General features: G+C 43.8%; 1 protein-coding gene across 4 annotated transcripts in view; it reads left to right on the top strand.

Moving 5' to 3' along the window:
• LOC131138896 (rho guanine nucleotide exchange factor TIAM1-like) overlaps positions 1-17,947 on the top strand; it is a 64,891-nt gene that overhangs the window by 21,606 nt on the left and 25,338 nt on the right. For 2 of the 4 annotated variants that reach the window (XM_058088248.1, XM_058088247.1), the window contains 7 exons: positions 9,115-9,241; positions 9,486-10,123; positions 11,479-11,762; positions 12,458-12,712; positions 13,736-13,967; positions 14,442-14,614; positions 16,040-16,264. In XM_058088248.1, the coding sequence (XP_057944231.1) occupies positions 9,493-10,123; positions 11,479-11,762; positions 12,458-12,712; positions 13,736-13,967; positions 14,442-14,614; positions 16,040-16,264 (1,800 nt within the window). In that variant the 5' untranslated portion in view covers positions 9,115-9,241; positions 9,486-9,492. Of the gene's footprint in view, positions 1-8,747; positions 8,818-8,885; positions 9,242-9,485; positions 10,124-11,478; positions 11,763-12,457; positions 12,713-13,735; positions 13,968-14,441; positions 14,615-16,039; positions 16,265-17,947 lie in introns of those variants that run through there. The other 2 variants (XM_058088249.1, XM_058088246.1) reach the window with 2 other exon arrangements.

Genomic DNA, 17,947 nt, shown 5'->3' with positions numbered 1-17,947 from the left:
TTTTGACTGGTAGTTTATCTGTAGTCCTGCAAATTGTAGGACAATGCGAAGGCAACATTTGTGCAAGGGTGGCATAAGAAATCCATATTGAACATCTCTAATGGTAAGTCTTTATATTCCAAATATGGTATATGATCCGAGAGGTTTTTGCTCTGTCATGGTAGTTGCATCACTGCAGAGTTGAGCTTCCCAATGTTTCACCAACTGCAGTTTCTGCTTGACACAACTCGTCATCACTTGTGTGTCTGCGCTTTACAAATCCGACTTCCAGACTATCACAGGAAGTCGATGACTACAACCTTTTTGTTATTGTTGTCGTCTGCTTCCCGTCGGCTGCTCTTCCTCTCTCCTCATCTATTAGACTTTGTTGACCATGTCGAAGCACGCATGTGTTGGACAGGAACATGTTTTTGCAAGTCTCAGCACTTAGTGAGTGTTAACGGTGTTAGCTCACATTTCACTGCAGTCTTTAAGCCTTCCTTATTCATCTTCCTGGGATTAAAAGAAAATTTAAGTTTGGGGGAATTTTGCCCATCACCCACAATCCTTATGTGAGATATGGACACCAACCATTCACACTCACATTCATACCTATGGACAATTTGAAGTCACTAATTAGCCTAGCATGTTTTTGGAATGTGGGAGGAAACCGGAGTACCCGGAGAAAACCCACGCATGCATGTCTTTCTCTTTTCTGTGCATTTTAAAGATATAAAAAGAGCTAAAAAGACACAGCTATGATTGCATGTAATGGGAAACATGTATTTTGTCTGTAAAGACTCCTGAAAAAAAACTCCAAAAGCACCACCAACACTCCATGTGACGTACATAAGAACCAAGCTACAGCAGCATTGTTGCTGTGTTTTTGAAATTGGAAAAATATGCTATGTGCAGGCGTTCGTTTCTACGTTGCTATGTGAAATCATTGCACCCAGGAAGGAAGTTCTGGTAATGCTCAAAAGGCCCAAAATACAGCAAAATACCTGTAAATATTACATGTTATCATGAATGTACCTGTTACTGCATGTAAATAAAACCATATAACCCTGTTGGAGATTTTTGGCGGATGATGACAACAAATCAGATGTGCTCCTCTTTGAACTGACATTATATTCATCATCATCATCATCATCCCCATTACCTCCCGGGACTCCTTCAGCACACATCATTCATCAGTCTACCTGTGCTCCCCCACTCCATCCTCCAACAGCCTCTCATCATCCAGTCAACACCATCAGCCCCCCCCAACCCAGCATCTATCTCTCCCACCGCAATCAGTCTACCTTTTGGCTAAAACCCTCTTATCCCTCGTTCTCGCCCACTCAGCCTCCCTTTTATTTGGTCCAGCCTTCAGAGGATGCCGAGCGGAACAGGAAGCATTGCCTACCAATTTGCTGACATTCACACCTGTCTGGGTGGGCGGGTGGGTCGGTGGGGGGGTGAATTTAGCTGGATTTGGGAAGGGAAAATTTACTTTCCAAAGAGGAAGACATTTCAGATCTCCTTGTATTGTTTCATAAAGTCAAATACAGACTTTTTAAAGAAGAGACAACGTCAAAACGTTTTTTTTTCTGCAACTGCATGCCAGGAAATACAAGTTGTCTGCCACCTCCAGCACTTTTTTCCCACATCTTCATTATCAATTATTATTAGCAGTGCCACCCTCGGCCATATTGGGGCTGTAAGCAAAACAAACACTACCAAGAATTCTGGGGCCAATGAAAATTGTGGACCCTCTGCAGAGGGTCTTCAGAGGCAGCAGATGCATTTTTACACCACCAGGAACTGACAGGTGAGCAGATGAATTCTGCCATTTTATTCTCTTTTCCACTGCCTGCTGTTAATCATTTATAAGCATGGTGTCAGATTACACGTCTCTTTTTTCTCCTTCCTCGGACGGCCCTGTCTCATGCCAGCGATGCTCATCTTTTTTGGCAGAGAATGTGCCACCTTGCGCAAAACGGGGGCCCTACACACAGCACGTGTTCTCCGTAAAACAAGGCTTGTATCGCGCATGTGATTCATCAAAGAGCGACTAAAGCAAATGGTAATGTGCGACTTTCACCGCCAACATTCCGTAGCTAACCCGTAAAAGGATATTAGCCGCTATTTCCTCTTGATACGTTTGGATCTCATTCAACAGCATCTTAAAGGAGATGGAAACTTCTATTATCAATGAAGGTTAATACTCTATCTTTCAGGTTCAGTGTTTAGTTTTGCTGATCCATGAGGTGGTGAAGCAACGTAAGCTACATGCCTTCATTCACTCACTGGAGGACTTGTGCCTGAAGGATTTTCTTTAAATTATGGTAATCCCTGACGGCACTGTAGCACAGACAGCAGTCGGCCATGCTAAGGAGCGTGCGGCGTAAGCTCCTTGCTCGATGGAGGAGCGTATTTAATGAGGTTAGTGCCACTTGAGGAGCAAAGTGGAGAGAATTGGCTGTTAGCGAATCCCGCCGCGGCGCTTATCTGCTCGCCGGATCCTCAGATGCCACACAGACACGCTGACCCGGAATCACAAAACCTTTATGCATCGTTTTGTAGGACGATGCTTCACACTACGCCTCGTGTATTTAACCCTTTCCCAACTTTTTATTTCTCTGTTCTAGAACACTAGAATGGCTGTCAGAACAAAGCCCCCCGCCCCCAGCGATGAACAATCAATGTTAACAATGTGTTGTTCACGTTCCACACATTGGTGAAGTAGCTTTTACAATACTAGAAAGCATAGACCTCCATCAAACAATTTGGATCATAAATACCCATGAATGCTTCATTAAAATGGTGAAAAATGCCATAGTTTACAACGTAAACATCGGCATTAAAATGATTAGCACCTTTTTACTCCCCTGCCCCTCCCCAAAGTTAAATGTCATTCTGTAATAACGCAATATTTGTATTAGCCTGCTGAAAAAACCCTGACACTCCGACCTGAGCGCTTGTTGTGAAGTTGGTACCACATGTTGCTGTTAGTATGTGCGTGTTAGTGCTAATGGACCACTGGAGCAACTTCTTGGCCCAGACGCAGTTGGCATGAAATGGCCCTCTTTGGCCGCTAGCTCCCTTTTGCATCTTTAACACCACGTGACACAACAGTGGTGGCGGCCTGTATCAAAATGGCGTGCCACTGCAACAAAACGATGCCATCGGGATTTAGGATGTGCTGTCATGGCGCACATATTTCCAGTGAGATTGGCTTGGCTCGTTGACAGGAATTGGCAGTCATCATGCATCTCAACCTCTTTGACAGTAATCCCAAATGGAGCCTCTTCTTCTTGTCTGCTTTCCTCTGCAAGAGATGACAAAATGAGGAGAGCACATGAAAAACAATCCAGCGTCCTCGCACTTTGTTGTGCCGCTCATTGATGTGCTAGCCTCTTCTACAGACAGGAATTAAGGTTTGTCTCTCAGCAATTTAAATACTCCAACGTTTGATATAAGCAGCAGGCAGCAGCGTACAGTAGATGTTCGCATGTGGAGGCTGGGGAAGGCTTCTAACGTCTTGTCAGATCCCGAAAGGATGAATAAGAAGCTAATCTCCCTCTTTCAGGGAACCCAACCAGTGATGTCTGAGACAGCCTGGTCTCTGAGGGACTGGGGAAGTGGAGATGGATGTTCCTATTTGACGTAGATATTCCTGCTATGCTACTTAATAACTATTCACACACCGTTCCCCATCATTATTACTTGTCTGGCCAAAGAGAGTATTCATCATTCATGCATGTCTCATCTTGTGTTTGTATAACGCTACAGATTCCAGTGTTTGGTAGTTTGCTCCCTCTAGGAATTCCTGCTAAGTGTCAATCTCAGCCACTCTCTGTAAGAGGGGAGGGGTTAACTATTTAAGGAATGTCAAAGGTGCACAGGAACAGGCCCCTGGGGCAGGGCAAGGCCAGGAACAACCTCACAGCCTTTTAGGCTTTACGGGGGCAAATGGGGTGCACATGGAGGTCAGGGAGATCAGTCACGCTGCCAGCATCTCGTCTTACAACACCTCGGCCACTTGTGCAGATTCTTTAACCTTTTATGCTGCTGCCTGAATGGTTAAAGACCAGCATTGCTACTTACCAGCTTCAAGACCGTTGGTGCACCTAGGGTTCAGGTCCAGCCCAGCATCTCGCGCCACTACTTTGCTGGTGCAGTATCAGCCTCTGGGCACTGTGATCATGAGCTTGCATGACTATTTACAAGGTTCAGGATAGTGCTACATCTAAGGTGCTTCTATTTACCAAGGTAGGGACCTACTGTTAGAACTGGTACTAACAGGGGCAGGATCAGCTGCTACATACCACAGCTACTACTTACTTACCAGGTCAGGGTTCCCAGCCGCCAACACAATTAGCACCATGATCTGAACAGGTTCCAAACACTCCTACTTTCTTGGCTCAGACCAGGCAGACAGTGCCGAGTTCCAGACTTAACCTAGTTACCAGACTCCTTATTAGCTGCTACCGGGTTCAGGACAAGTTGCTGGTGCCACTACTCAGCATAGACTGCTTGCACGACTTCTTATCAGGATCCTCTGTTAACCAAGTGAGTGCAGGACCGGTTACTGGAACTCCTACCTTAAACAACCGTTTAGTGAAACAAGCGAGATATAAATTCTAATTATTCACAGATGGTACAAGTTGTTTTTCCAGGAGGCGACACTTAGTCATGTGCACTGTGCTGCTGCTGATTTACGGCCGTGGGTGGAGTGCAAACTGTAGTTATACAAGAATGATTCACTTTGGGAACGCTTCTTCTTTTTGAAAGAGAACGTTGTTGTTGTCAGTGAACACCATCAAGCACTTACATGAAAGATGTTCCACATAATCTCAGCACTTCGCTAGGATGCAGACTTCATGTTGACTCTGCTGGCAGACTGAACCGTGTGTGTTTGTGTATGTGCGTGTGTGCGTGGGCGGGTCGTTCAGACAGGTGCATGGGTGGGGAGTTGAGGTAGGTTTAGGAGGGTGTCTGCTCTGACAGGACTTTGGTGTTATTCCAAGATTGTGTGTTGGGAGAATCATTTCTCGTGGGAGCGTTGTGCATGTGTGTGTGTTTTATCTGCCATGAGCTTTCAGATGCAGTGAGAATTCTAAACAATGAAACCCCTGATGGTGCAAATAAACCAAGAAAGGACTTATGTAACCATGTTTGTTTTTAACCATGTTACCGTCATTTACCATCAATTCACAATTGTACATTTTTTCCACAAAGAGCCACACAAAGGAAAAAAATGGAAGAATGCGGGGGCCACTTTGGTCACTTTGATATTCTTCACCTTTTACCTGTTTGTTTCATACACCCAAACCTACCCAATGCAGATTAGGGACTATCACTTATTGATATAGCACACTTTGGACACCACTGCCATAGGAAATAATGGGAATAGAAATCATCTGTTCCAGGGTCAAACTGGGGCCATCATAGTAGTGTACAGGCTACACTGTTTTAAATGGGAACTGCACTTTTTAAAGGAATTTTGCCCATCATTCCCAATCCTTATGTGAAACATGAACACACAGGTCTTTCCCTTTTTTCTACCACCACAATCACAAGAAAATAGTTAATATGAGCTAGCTAACAACAGATGGAGTCATGGGAAATATCTATTTTGACACCGAAGCACTCACAAAAAGAACTAAAAAAAACAGGAAACTGTGTTCCATTGACATTCCATTGTATATTAACCTAACTATAGCAATATTATTATTGTAGCAGCTAACATGCAAAACCATATTTATCTGGCGGACTAAAACGACGCTTCGCTAAACGCTAGTCTCAGCGTCATTCACAGACGAAGAGTGGATACCTAGCTCTCGATTTTGCTACAAAGACGCAACAAGAGGCTCGTTTGCATCAGCATTTTTTACCTGAGGACTGGAGCACACATCTTGTGCTGGAAGACACAGCCATCCCAAAGGGGAGTGTTGACGCTATGTTTCTGTTTTTGATGGAAGATAAGATTGTGTATCAATGCGCCCTTGGAAAGAAGTTTCAGTAGTGTTCTAAATCATCAAAATACTGCAAGTTACGGCAGCTATTACCTGTTATCATCAGGGTACATGTTAATGCATGATCACAGCATGGATACCAAACCACCTCATGGACCGTCAGTTTTCAATACATTTTGCACTCTGTGTGTGTGTGAGTGTGTGTGTGTATGTATGTGCTTGCATTCAAGATTCAACAGTGTATAGTACAGAGTATATATCGGACAGGTGATTGGACACGGCAGATGTCCCCAGCTACATGCCCGACAAGCCCCCTGCTTCCTGGCCCCGACGTTAAGGTGTGGTGCACCTGTTTTTCAACACTTGACTTCCCATGAAATATGTAAAGGGACATGGATGAATGCATAAGATGAAAGCAGGGTGCCGTTGTTCAGTAGAGATAAGAAGGGTCTTGTACTCCACAATTATTAACTCTGCACTTCAGGTACCTATAACACAAAACATACATTATTGTACAATGTACTACACTGGACTGGTAGCATATATAATGTACAAGACTGTGGCCCCCACAGCCACTCTGAATGCTCACTAAGGTTGCGGGGGTATGCTGGTGCCTATCTCAGCTGTCTTCGAGCGAGAGGCGGGGTACTTTTCACCAACCAATCACAGGGCACATATAGACAAACAACCATTCACACTAACATTCATACCTATGGACAATTTGGGGTCGCCAATTAACCTAGCATGTTTTTGGAATGTGGGAGGAAACCACCATGCACAGGGAGAACATGCAAATTCCACACAGATATGCCCAAGCGCAGAATCAAACCTGTGGTTTACGTGATAAGCATTAGGCTTCATTGTAAAATATTATTTTAAAAAGTCGATTCCATTAGCATCCAGTCATGGAAGCATCACTGATTACGGTAAACCTGTACCCTAAGTAGAATCCTTTCTGCTAAAACATTAATTTCAAGACATTTTATGATGCTCTCCGCAGACACTGTTAATTTAGCAGAACAGACCCAGCGTGAATAACTGCATATCCCCTTTTTGTCTTGAATGCTTCAATTAAGCTTAGAGCAAGGCAGTGGAAGCACATGTCTGCTTATCCACTTAAAGCCCAGCAACAATAATCTAACCCCCCCCCCCCCCCCCCAAACCAGCCCCCAGCCCAGCATCCTCGTCTGCTTGCATCTCTCACATCTATTCATAGCTCAGAATCCCCCCTCCCAAATGTGTAGCTGCCTCCTGTGTTTTGCCTTCAGCCTCACATCACCTCCCAGACCAAGCCCCCCCCCCACCCCTACCCCGCCCCCTTTGCTGCAGGGCAGGTAAGAGGAAGGGAGGGGAAAAAAAGAATAAACATTGTCGACTGAGTGCTCCTGCAGGAAAAGCAACATTTTATGCACTCGCTGTGTTGCATTTTTTACACTTCCTGCACTCTTACACACACACACACACACACACACACACACACACACACACTGACTAGATGTATACAGGTGGAAGATGACGTTAGACTGGATGTGATATGTAAATATGATGGAAATATAAGTCACCCTCAGGAGCCATGTTTGGTACTTTAATTTCTTCTTTCATTTCATTCACTTTTTTTAATGAATGAGGAGTTATTCTTCCGAGTGCTCCCATTTATATGTAATGTAGATGAAAATACACACCACTACTCATTTCTACAGCTTACACAGCATTAAAACCATTTGGGATGGCTTTACTAAACCCCACAAAAATATGCTTATGCAATGGAAACATTACATTCAGGAATTACAGTACACAGCCTGGGATTTTCAGTGTTCAGTTTCATTTGCTGAGTCTCAGCTAAAATGAAAGGAAAGGTATACAGAGACCAGCCATGTTGTTTGGTCTAGAGACAGTGCCACAGAGGAAAAGACAGGAAGCAGAACTGGAGGTAGCAGAGTTGAGGAAGCTGAGGTTCTCATTGGGAGTGACCAGGATGGATAGGATCAGGAACGAGTACATCAGAGGGACATTCCATGTTAGAGGCCTTGGAGATAAAGTTCTTTAGGCCAGACTGAGATGGTTGGGACATGTCCAGAGGAGAGATAGTGAATATATTGGTAGAAGGATGCTGCCAGGTAGGAGGCGTAGAGGAACACCAAAGAGGAGGTTTATGGATGTAGTGAAGGAGGACATGAGGGGAGTTGGTGTGAGAGAGACAGAAGAGGAAGACAGGGTTGGATGGAGGAGATTGATTTGCTGTGACGACCCCTGAAGGGAAAAGCCAAAGAGAAAGAAGAAGTTTAATTTGCTTCCAAATGTGCAATCTCAATCAGATCCAAATTTTAAATCAACATTCTTATTTGCTTATTAATTTCCTTATTTATTTATTTACTTACATAATTTTTTATTTTAAGTACACAAAACAAAAAAAAGAGTACAAAAAACCTGCATGGAGAAAACACAACAAAAACTCAGGTCAGAGTCCCACTCATTATAAAATTGTATTATATTGCAGTTAGTGTGCAGATTCTGACCAAAATTGAATGTGACCTTTTTTAAAACGAATCATTTAAGATCCAATATTTTATTACAAATTGAAGAGAGGAAGTTGCATAATTACAAAGATGAAAACATGACACAAGTCCTTTATTTACCTTTAAAGAATCACCATTTCCAAACTACTGCTTAATGTGACACAATAAGGCTTTGTGACACATTTTATACACAGCTCTGATGTCATGTTCTACCTCACTTGAGTAAATGAGTAAAATGAGTAAAAAGAACAGAAAGTAAGGAAGAACCCCGGTATAGAGTTTGGAATATCTGTAATAACTGTAGGTTGATGATTCAAAATGCCAAGATGGCAGCCAGCTCCTCCCTTTATGCAACAACGGTTTGGATCCTCCTTTTATTGTTTCATGATACGCATCATGTAACATCATAGTCGCTTTTATCCTTTCATTCTGTTGGTAGGAGTTTGTGAGTCTGTGTTTGCTGGGCTGCATTGCCTTCGCGTGTGTGCACAAGCCCAAGTGGTTTGTGGTTAGCCGAGAGTTTCAGGGTGTAGTTCAAAGAAATGTGGCTTGGGACTTTGCGGAGCGCATGCATGCTTGTTTCGGCACTGTCCTTACTTGTTGTGTTAGCTTAGCTCACTTTTGTTGACAGCCTCTTGCTTTCTGTGTGACGACAGGTCACATCAGGCTTTCCGCGGGTCGAGTGGAGCCACCGTGCGATGCCCTGCAGAGGATGGTGTGTTGGGCCCAAGATGGCGTCGCACTGAGGCCAACATGCTTGTGAGACAGCAACTTTGACAACAGGTAATCATGCTGCAAAATCAAATAATTAGAAATTCATGGAACCTCTGAGGTTGAAAATAGTCTTTGAAGTTGAACATTTTCCCACAGGAGAATAAATAAAAATAATCTAACTGTAGGCTTTAATGAGTGTACAGGCCATGTTTTAAGTCAACATACTTTACTGTTAATATTCAAAGTCATTGTTAAAGCCATATTGTCACTTTGCCGTGAATCTGTCCTTGAAAACATGGCCTTTGATGTGCAGTTGAATCATGGGAAACGTGGAGAGTCAAAATGGAGAGAGCGGCTTCATCTGCAACTCAACAGGACACCTGTCCCGTAAACACACCTCCCGCTCCCTCCGTCTCTCCGGCAAGCAGCCAATCACACGCCGCACCCGGCTGTCCACGTCAGCCAAGCAGCAGCATCGCAACTCGGAAGCGTCCACGCGTTCCTCTAGCACTCCCAGCATCCCCCAGTCGCTGGCCGAGAGCGGCCTGGAGCCGTTCGATGCCACTGATGGACTGGCGGACTTTGGCGTCAACCCCCACTGGACGCAGCGCGTGGCCATGACAATGAGGCCCGAGTCCTTCCAGCAGGATGACGATACCTTGGCCACGCCCACCCCTGAGACGTCTGAGGCGGACACCCTGGCCCACGACGGCGGCGAGGACTCCGCGGGGGAGGGGGAGTCAGGCGAGACGGCGTTCCTTCAGCAGACCAATGACAGCTCCAGTTTTATGAAGAAGCGCTCAAAGTCCGCCGACATGTGGCGGGATGACAGTCTGGAGTTTTCTTTGTCGGATCTCAGCCAGGGTCACCTGACCAGCACTGAGGAGATGATGGATGGCGGTGAGGAAGAAGAGGAGGAAGAGCACTTCAAACGGCCCAGAGGCTCTGCAGGTACAATCTATATGAGGACTTTCATTCATATTCAGTATATCCAATCCAATCCACTTTATTTATACAGCATATTTTATAAACAGTTTCTAAAGTGCTGCACACTTGATTACATTTATTGTAATCAAGAACTAAAAAATCAAAAAGATCAAATAACAAAGACATTTAAGACAGTAAATTATTATTATATTTGGATGAGGTCCAGGTTAGTTTGTATAGATGCAACCTTGTCATTGAAAAATTGCAAGAGGTTTTCACACATGATTTTCCAGTGTAGTGGATAAACTGGGATTTAAAACAGAATCAATGGTTTTAAAAAGAACACATGGGTTGTTAATATTGTCCAATGTCAACTCTGAGAGGTATTTTGTTTTCCCAATCTTTACAACATTCTGATAATGCCTCCAACTGGCTTTGAGGGTTTGGTAGGAGACCAGTAGACCGTCTTTCTTCCACCTGCGCTCTGCTTTTCGGCATTCACGCCGTACTGCTTGAGTGACATCGTTGAGTCACACTTCCTGTTTAGCTTCGGGGTAGTATAACATATAAACACTCGATGACGACACAACTGAACACAAAATGCTGTTTTTAAATGAGAGAAAATAAATCCAGAGCTCCATGGCCCTGTGTGAAAAAGCTAATAACTGGTTGGGACACCCTTAGCAGCAACAACTGCAATCAATCGTTTGTGATAACTTGCAATGAGTCTCTTAATTTTGGCCCAGCATGAAGCCTTTTTAAGGTCATGCCACAGCATCTCAATAGGATTCAGGTCAGGACTTTGACTAGGCCACTCCAAAGTCTTCATTTGGTTTTTCTTCAGCCATTCAGAGGTGGACTTGCTGGTGTGTTTTGGATCATTGTCCTGCTGCAGAACCCAAGTTGGTTTCAGCTTCAGGTCACCAAAAAAATGGCCGGGTATCTGGGAATTCATGGCTCCATTTATCATAGCAAGTCTTCCAGGTCCTGAAAGCAGCTGCTCCAGACCATCACACTACCACCATCATATTTTGCTGTTGGTATGATGTTCTTTATCTGAAATTTGTCATAATGGGACACATACCTTTCATAAAGTACATTTTGTTGAGTGTTTACCCAAAGGTCTTGGGGATCATCAAGATGTTTTCTGGCAAAATTGAGACGAGCCTTGATGTTCCTTTTGTTCAGCAGTGGTTTTGGTCTTAGAACTCAATCACTTTACAAGCCTGTGTAGGTGTTGGATTTTTTTTTCTCTCTTAATAAAAGGTTTCATTTAAAAAGTGCATTTTTGTGTTTAGTTGTGTTGTCATTGACTAATATTTAAACTTATTACATGATCTGAATCACTTTTTCACACCACTGCATTTGTGTGGGTCAAGGTGCAGCAGAGAGGGCCTCGTCTCTGGACCACCTGTGCAGTCATCAGAGTCCAGGCCTCAGGGGCCAAAGGGTCCGTCCTGACAAAGCGCACAGAGATGTCCAGCACGACAGGGACGCAGAGGCGGTGCTGATGTCCCCTGGTGAGGACGACAGCAGTGCCTACGGAGCCTTCACACTCCCCTGCCGACGCTCGCACTGCCTCTCCGAGGGCCTGGCCGGGGTCAGAGGCGTTGCACCTGGGCCATGTCCCGTTTTTCAGGGACGCCGTGCACAAACCACTCAGGTGAGGAGTTGCTAACAATGAACATGTGACAAATATGACATAATTGTGATGATGTAGCCATTAGGCAAGGACATCGTTCTATCAAAGCGTTAGGACACCAACAAAGTGGAACTACAATGACGTTTCCAACGCTGGCCTGATATTGATCACTTTACAATAACACAATTCAAATATTGGGTCTCACTTTTAATGCAGTATAAGATGACTGACTTAAAGTCACATGGATGCATCAGCATAAATCTAATGTTAATGTTAGTGTTAATGCAAAAGCAGCTTGTGTAATATTCCCTAGTGGAACTCTACAAAAGTCCACAACAAAACATGCTCTCCAGGCCCCCCCTTCAACTTCTTCCCAGAGCCCCCAAGCTGCACCCTAAGTGCTCATCACAAATTCACTCGGCCCGGCTGAAGGGGGAGTGGAGGGATGGGGGATGTATGGGTCTAGGATATAAATAGACGTAGCAAAACAAGGAGGAAAAGAACGGAGTCTCAGTTTGGAAAGAACTGACTTAGAAAAGGACAGTGGACCTCGAGTGGAAAAACGGAAACACATTAAAAACACACATGCAGTACATAGTACAGCCCAGTGTGGCCTAAATGCTCACATTGTCTCGCATCAACAAGCTGCTCCCACATGCTGAGAACCATATGATCATTTCCCTTAAACATGCTGTCTTCTACATGTGCCACGACAGGATATCTCCACTGTCCTGGGAGAGGGAAGCGAGTACGGCGACAGCGGTATCGACGGCGTGGCCGCCGAGACGGACATGGACGGTGAGCCATTATCTCGCCGATGCAAGGCCATGTCGGCGTCCTTCGCCGTATACTCGGCCACAGAGAGCGTGGTCTTCAACGGCAGCGACAGCGGTAGCAGCAGCGCCGGCGGGGCGGAGGCACGCGGGGGCGTCTACGAGAACTTCCGAAAGGAACTGGACAATCAAGTCTGGGTCAGTCAAGCTACTCGCTACAGTGACCAATCAAAATCCAACATAAATTGTTCCACAACACTACCATCTGATTTCTTACCATTTAAAATCTTTCCGAGGCTTTTCTACCCGTAAATTTGTTCCCATTTCATGGTTCCTTCCCATTTAAAATATTATGACTGACCATTTTGAATCTTTCTGAGGCTTTTCTGCTTTAATCTGTCCCTATTTCAAATGTATCCACGGCTTTTTTATCCTTTTGTTCCCATTTCAACGTTCCTTTCTACCCTCTGATTTGATCCTATTTAAAGGGGACCTATTGTGCGTTTTCCACTTCTCTGACCTATAAATGTAGTTAAGTGTTGTATTCTAGTGTTAAACGATGCCAAGGTTTCAGATCACAAGGTTTGCTCATTTGGAAGTGAGCCCTGAAAGAAGTTTGGGATGGCTCAAAACGCTCAGTTTCACAGGGCATTATAAAACTGTACTTTTGTGATGTCACAGAAGGATGGTCTACCTTATGGGTGTTGCTGTAGGCTATACCCACAACACCTATACCCACAAAATTTGAAAGTGGGGTTCGCAGTAGTCAGGAAGTACTTTGGTAGCGCTTGGGAGTTTGACCAACAAAGAAAATACAGCTGGAATAGGTACAGATTTTGGATGATCTAGAAATTATTCTGTGCTGGTTATTGTGTGTAGCTGCTCTATAGGAGTCCACAACTCAATACAAAGGGTCGAAAATTAAGTTAAATTAACAATGGAGGCTTTCCTACCTTATCATTGGGTCCCATTTCAAACGTTCCCGAGGCTTTTCTTCCTTATATGTTCCTGTTTCAAAGGCGTTTCTACCCTTTCATTTGCTCCCATTTCAAATGTGTCTGAGTCTTGTCTACTCGATTTGTTCCGATTTAAAATGTTTCCGAGGCTTGTCTACCTTTTCATTTTTTTCCCATTCTGAGGCTTTTCTACCCTCTAATTTTTCCCCATTTGAAATGTTTGCTGTTGAAAATAATGTAAATGAACTGTTTTTCCTCTTGTCAGGCACGTCAAGGTCGGGACTGCCTGGAGGAGGCGGGCTCGGCAGTGAGCGATGAGCAGAGCAGCAGCACGCTCAGCAGCGCCTATCCCTCCGACTCTGCGACGGGCTGTGCTCACGGCACTGTCAGGAAGGCAGGTGCGCTGGCCGTGAAGAACTTCTTGGTCCACAAGAAGAGCAAGAAGGTGGAACCTGCCACCAGACGCAAGTGGAAACACTACTGGGTCTCTCTGAAAGGTCAAACAGCTTTTTTATTACCTGCAAAGTAATCTACATGATGCTAGCACATGGTCCAGCATGGAATCTGTATTCAGTAATTATTAATAGCAATCCAGTGACAAAGCTGTAATATTCTACACTGCTGGCGACCTTCTCCCCTTACTGTGTGGCCTTTTCATTTTCTGTCCTCTGCCTCATCTCAATTTAATTTCACGCCGGCATCCATATCTAATCCAATCTCATCCTTGTGAAATGCACAAGATGCCGCTAATGCTTCCCGCCTCGTCTACGCAACTCCTCTCTCCATGAAGATGAATAAATCAGGCTCTAGTGTGTCCCTGTAGAGGACACACGCGACGCTTGTAATTAGCCCTTCAACACCATAAATAGATTTGTACTTTTTCAAGAGAATGTGTGGTCATTTTTGCAGTTTTTCTGTAATCCTGCAAAAAAATACAACTTTAAATGTGAATATCCTTCTGGGTTTGTCAGGCTGCACTCTGTTCCTGTACGAGTCGGATGGACGCTCAGGAATCGACCACAACAGTGTTCCGAAACACGCTCTGTGGGCGGAGAACAGCATCGTACAGGCAGTACCTGAACACCCCAAGAAGGATTTTGTCTTCTGCCTCAGCAACTCTGCAGGAGACGCCTTCCTCTTCCAGGTACACTTACTTAAATACATATATCCATAAATACAGTATTGGTGTATTTCAATATTGGAACAATATTAAAAAAACAGCCTGCACATGTAAAATCACATTATGAATTTGGCATGACATTAGCATGCCAGATTCATTTCCCTCAGGCTGCGTGTGGCAGATCAAGCATCCTGTGTGTGTTTTTGTTTGACGCGTTTAAAGGCCACACTGTCACTGACCATTGTGAAGCATGAAAATGTCTTATTTGTATTCATGGTGTCTGTCGCCAGTGAATGTCACTGGCGACAGACGCAATGAAGATGCGCAATGAAAGAAGCATATTAGGGTGACTAACCTTGTCTCTATTCATGTGTTCTCATCAATGCAACGTCACTATTCTCATACAGTTACTACAGAGTTGAAAACAGTGCTAACCTAGCACTAAAAAAGAGACTATTTTGGTTGAATTTGGAGCATTTGGGGGGTGGGTGACCGTTGTAATAACTCAAAAACAAAAGCAGCACAAACGTTCATTTTAACTGCACAACAGCTCAAACATAGCGCTAAAAATGACACTATTGAGTGACCTCAATCAGGTCTTTTCCGGATGTAATTTCCATTAATATTGTAGCTATCTGGTAAATTGTTTTGAATCAGATTTTTTTAAAATTAATTTTAAGCCGAGGCGGCACGGTGGTCTAGGGGTTAGCGCGCAGACCTCACAGCTAGGAGACAAGGGTTCAATTCCACCCTCGGGCATCTCTGTGTGGAGTTTGCATGTTCTCCCCGTGCATGCGTGGGTTTTCTCCGGGTACTCCGGTTTCCTCCCACATTCCAAAAACATGCTAGGTTAATTGGCCACTCCAAATTGTCCATAGGTATGAATGTGAGTGTGAATGGTTGTTTGTCTATATGTGCCCTGTGATTGGCTGGCGACCAGTCTAGGGTGTACCCCGCCTTACGCCCGAAGACAGCTGGGATAGGCTCCCGCGACCCTCGTGAGGAAAAGCGGTAGAAAATGAATGAATGAATGAATTTTAAGCCGAATAAAACACTATTTTATTATTTTTTTAATTCATTTTTTCTTTTTTTGTATTGTATTTTGGAATATATGCTCCATTTTGTTTTTAAAACAAGTATATATTTAGAATGGGACGCACGGTGGACAAGTGGTTAGAAGAATGACCACACAGTCAGGAGATCTGGAACATCTGGCTTTGAATCTGTATGTTCTCCTTGTGCATGTGCGAATGTTCTCTGGGTACTCCGGTTTCCTCCCACATTCCAAAAACATACATGTTAGGTTCATTGGCGACTCTACATTGCCCGTAGGTATGAACGTGAGAGTTAGTGGTTGCTTATGTGCGCTGCGATTGGCTGGCAATTTCTTTTATTTTATTTGCAAACTCTACACTCATCATTATTTTCTGTTTTTTTGTTTCTCATCAGACGTCGGGTCAGACAGAACTGGAGAACTGGATCACGGCGATCCACTCTGCGTGCGCAGCCGCCCTGGCCCGCCAGCACCACCGGGAGGACACAGTGCGCCTGCTGCGGACCGAGATCCGTAAGCTGGAGCAGAAGATTGACATGGACGAGAAGATGAAAAAGATGGGGGACATGCAACTGTCCACCGTCACCGACGGTAAAAAGAGGAAGACCATCCTGGAGCAGGTAGGCTATTTGCAGGTTATTCACCTTCCTCCTCTCCCTGTGAAAGAGTGAAAACACCTGAGGCTCTTTACATCATATCCACATGCTTCACACCTCGGCCAGCATTCTTTCTCACTGCACAGAATGTTCCGCTCGCTGGCACTGACATTAACAGCAGAGAACATGCTCATGCTGAAAGTGACATAATAATGCACACACGGAACTTGACACATCCTCTTGTTGCGTGGGAATGAAGGTAGTCAAAGATCAGTGCAGACAAAACAAAGTAGGGATGTCAAATGATTATACATCAGTTTTCAAGTAATTATGATTAATCCCATTACCAACTGTGTGTGAAATATACTGATTTTTACTGTATTTTACATACAGAAAGATGAATGATACATACATATGTATATGATTGCTTTGAATCTTTTTTATTATAATTATGTATTGTGTAAAACAGGAACAACATCAAGTTTAAAAGGCGCGAATCCATAGCCACCATCACATGGTCATCAATAAGGTCATCATATCTTACCTGTGTGCATTTCCTTATAGTATGAGCATTAGTATAGTCATCTAGCTGTACAGCATTTGGACAAAGTTAGAAGGTGCGGTGCGTTCAAAGACTGTCAAAGCGGGACTGGGACAAACCACTGCTTGCATTAAACTTGCAAACAGGAAAGAGGCACCAATGTAAAACAATGTATTTCATCTTCTCACATGGTTAGGATAAGAACATTATTCATCCCACACAGTAGTGAGCATTCACCTTACATCATTAAATCAATCTTTCAATCTTTCCATAAATCAAGGCACAACAAACACAAATGTATTGTTATATAAAATATATAATACATGAATTATCTACTTGGATATGGGTGAAGTAGCCAAAACAACTGTATTCATTTAAGAGTATTGTTACATAGTAACGGTGCTTCTCAAATATTTGGACGGGCCCCCTGGGGGGTGGGGTGGGGAACTGTCAGGGGGGTTTCGAGAGGTTGTAATTTTAATGCAGACCTACCAACATGTTCAAATTTGTGAGTTTGACAATATCAGCATCGGTTTTCGTGAAAAAAGCCAATATCGGACACCCCTAGTTATTATACTTGCTTATCAAATCATTTACCACTTATTTCTATCTGTGATTAATTGGTTAATTGTGAGTTAACTGTGGACAAAAAAATGTGATTAATCACAATTCATTATTTTAATTGACACCCCTAATTCTTTTTACTTAAGGATAGTCAAACTAATACAATAGCCATGTATACATGGACCCAAACATTCCAATTCCATTTGGGTTATTTGCTCAAACGGAAAGAATGTAACCTTTGTATACACCTCATTCCGAAAGAAAAGTGCCAATCCGAATGAACATAATCGGATTCACAGGGGTGGAATATTCCTTTCCCCAATCCGATTGAGGTATCTTGTACCCGCTCAAACGTAAAGTTGGCAGGATGCATTCTTCTTCACGGTTGGCAAGCGACTTTCGTGTGCATTAGCGCCATCTGTGGAACAGAATCGAAACCCTTCTATACGCCATTCACAAGTCCACTTTTATTAAAAAAGAAAATATATACGTATCTATATAAAACATGTGACGAGCTTAATTGTACAATATTAAGATTGAACATTCTTTCAGCGAATCCTGAAAGGCACGCAGCTCGAGACGTGAAAAGAAATGGAGGCGAG

Source organism: Doryrhamphus excisus, chromosome 11 (genome assembly GCF_030265055.1).
Source record: "Doryrhamphus excisus isolate RoL2022-K1 chromosome 11, RoL_Dexc_1.0, whole genome shotgun sequence".
NCBI classification, from domain to species: domain Eukaryota; kingdom Metazoa; phylum Chordata; class Actinopteri; order Syngnathiformes; family Syngnathidae; genus Doryrhamphus; species Doryrhamphus excisus.
Note: the sequence above shows the minus strand (reverse complement) of the source record. Positions and strands in the feature narration are given on the sequence as shown.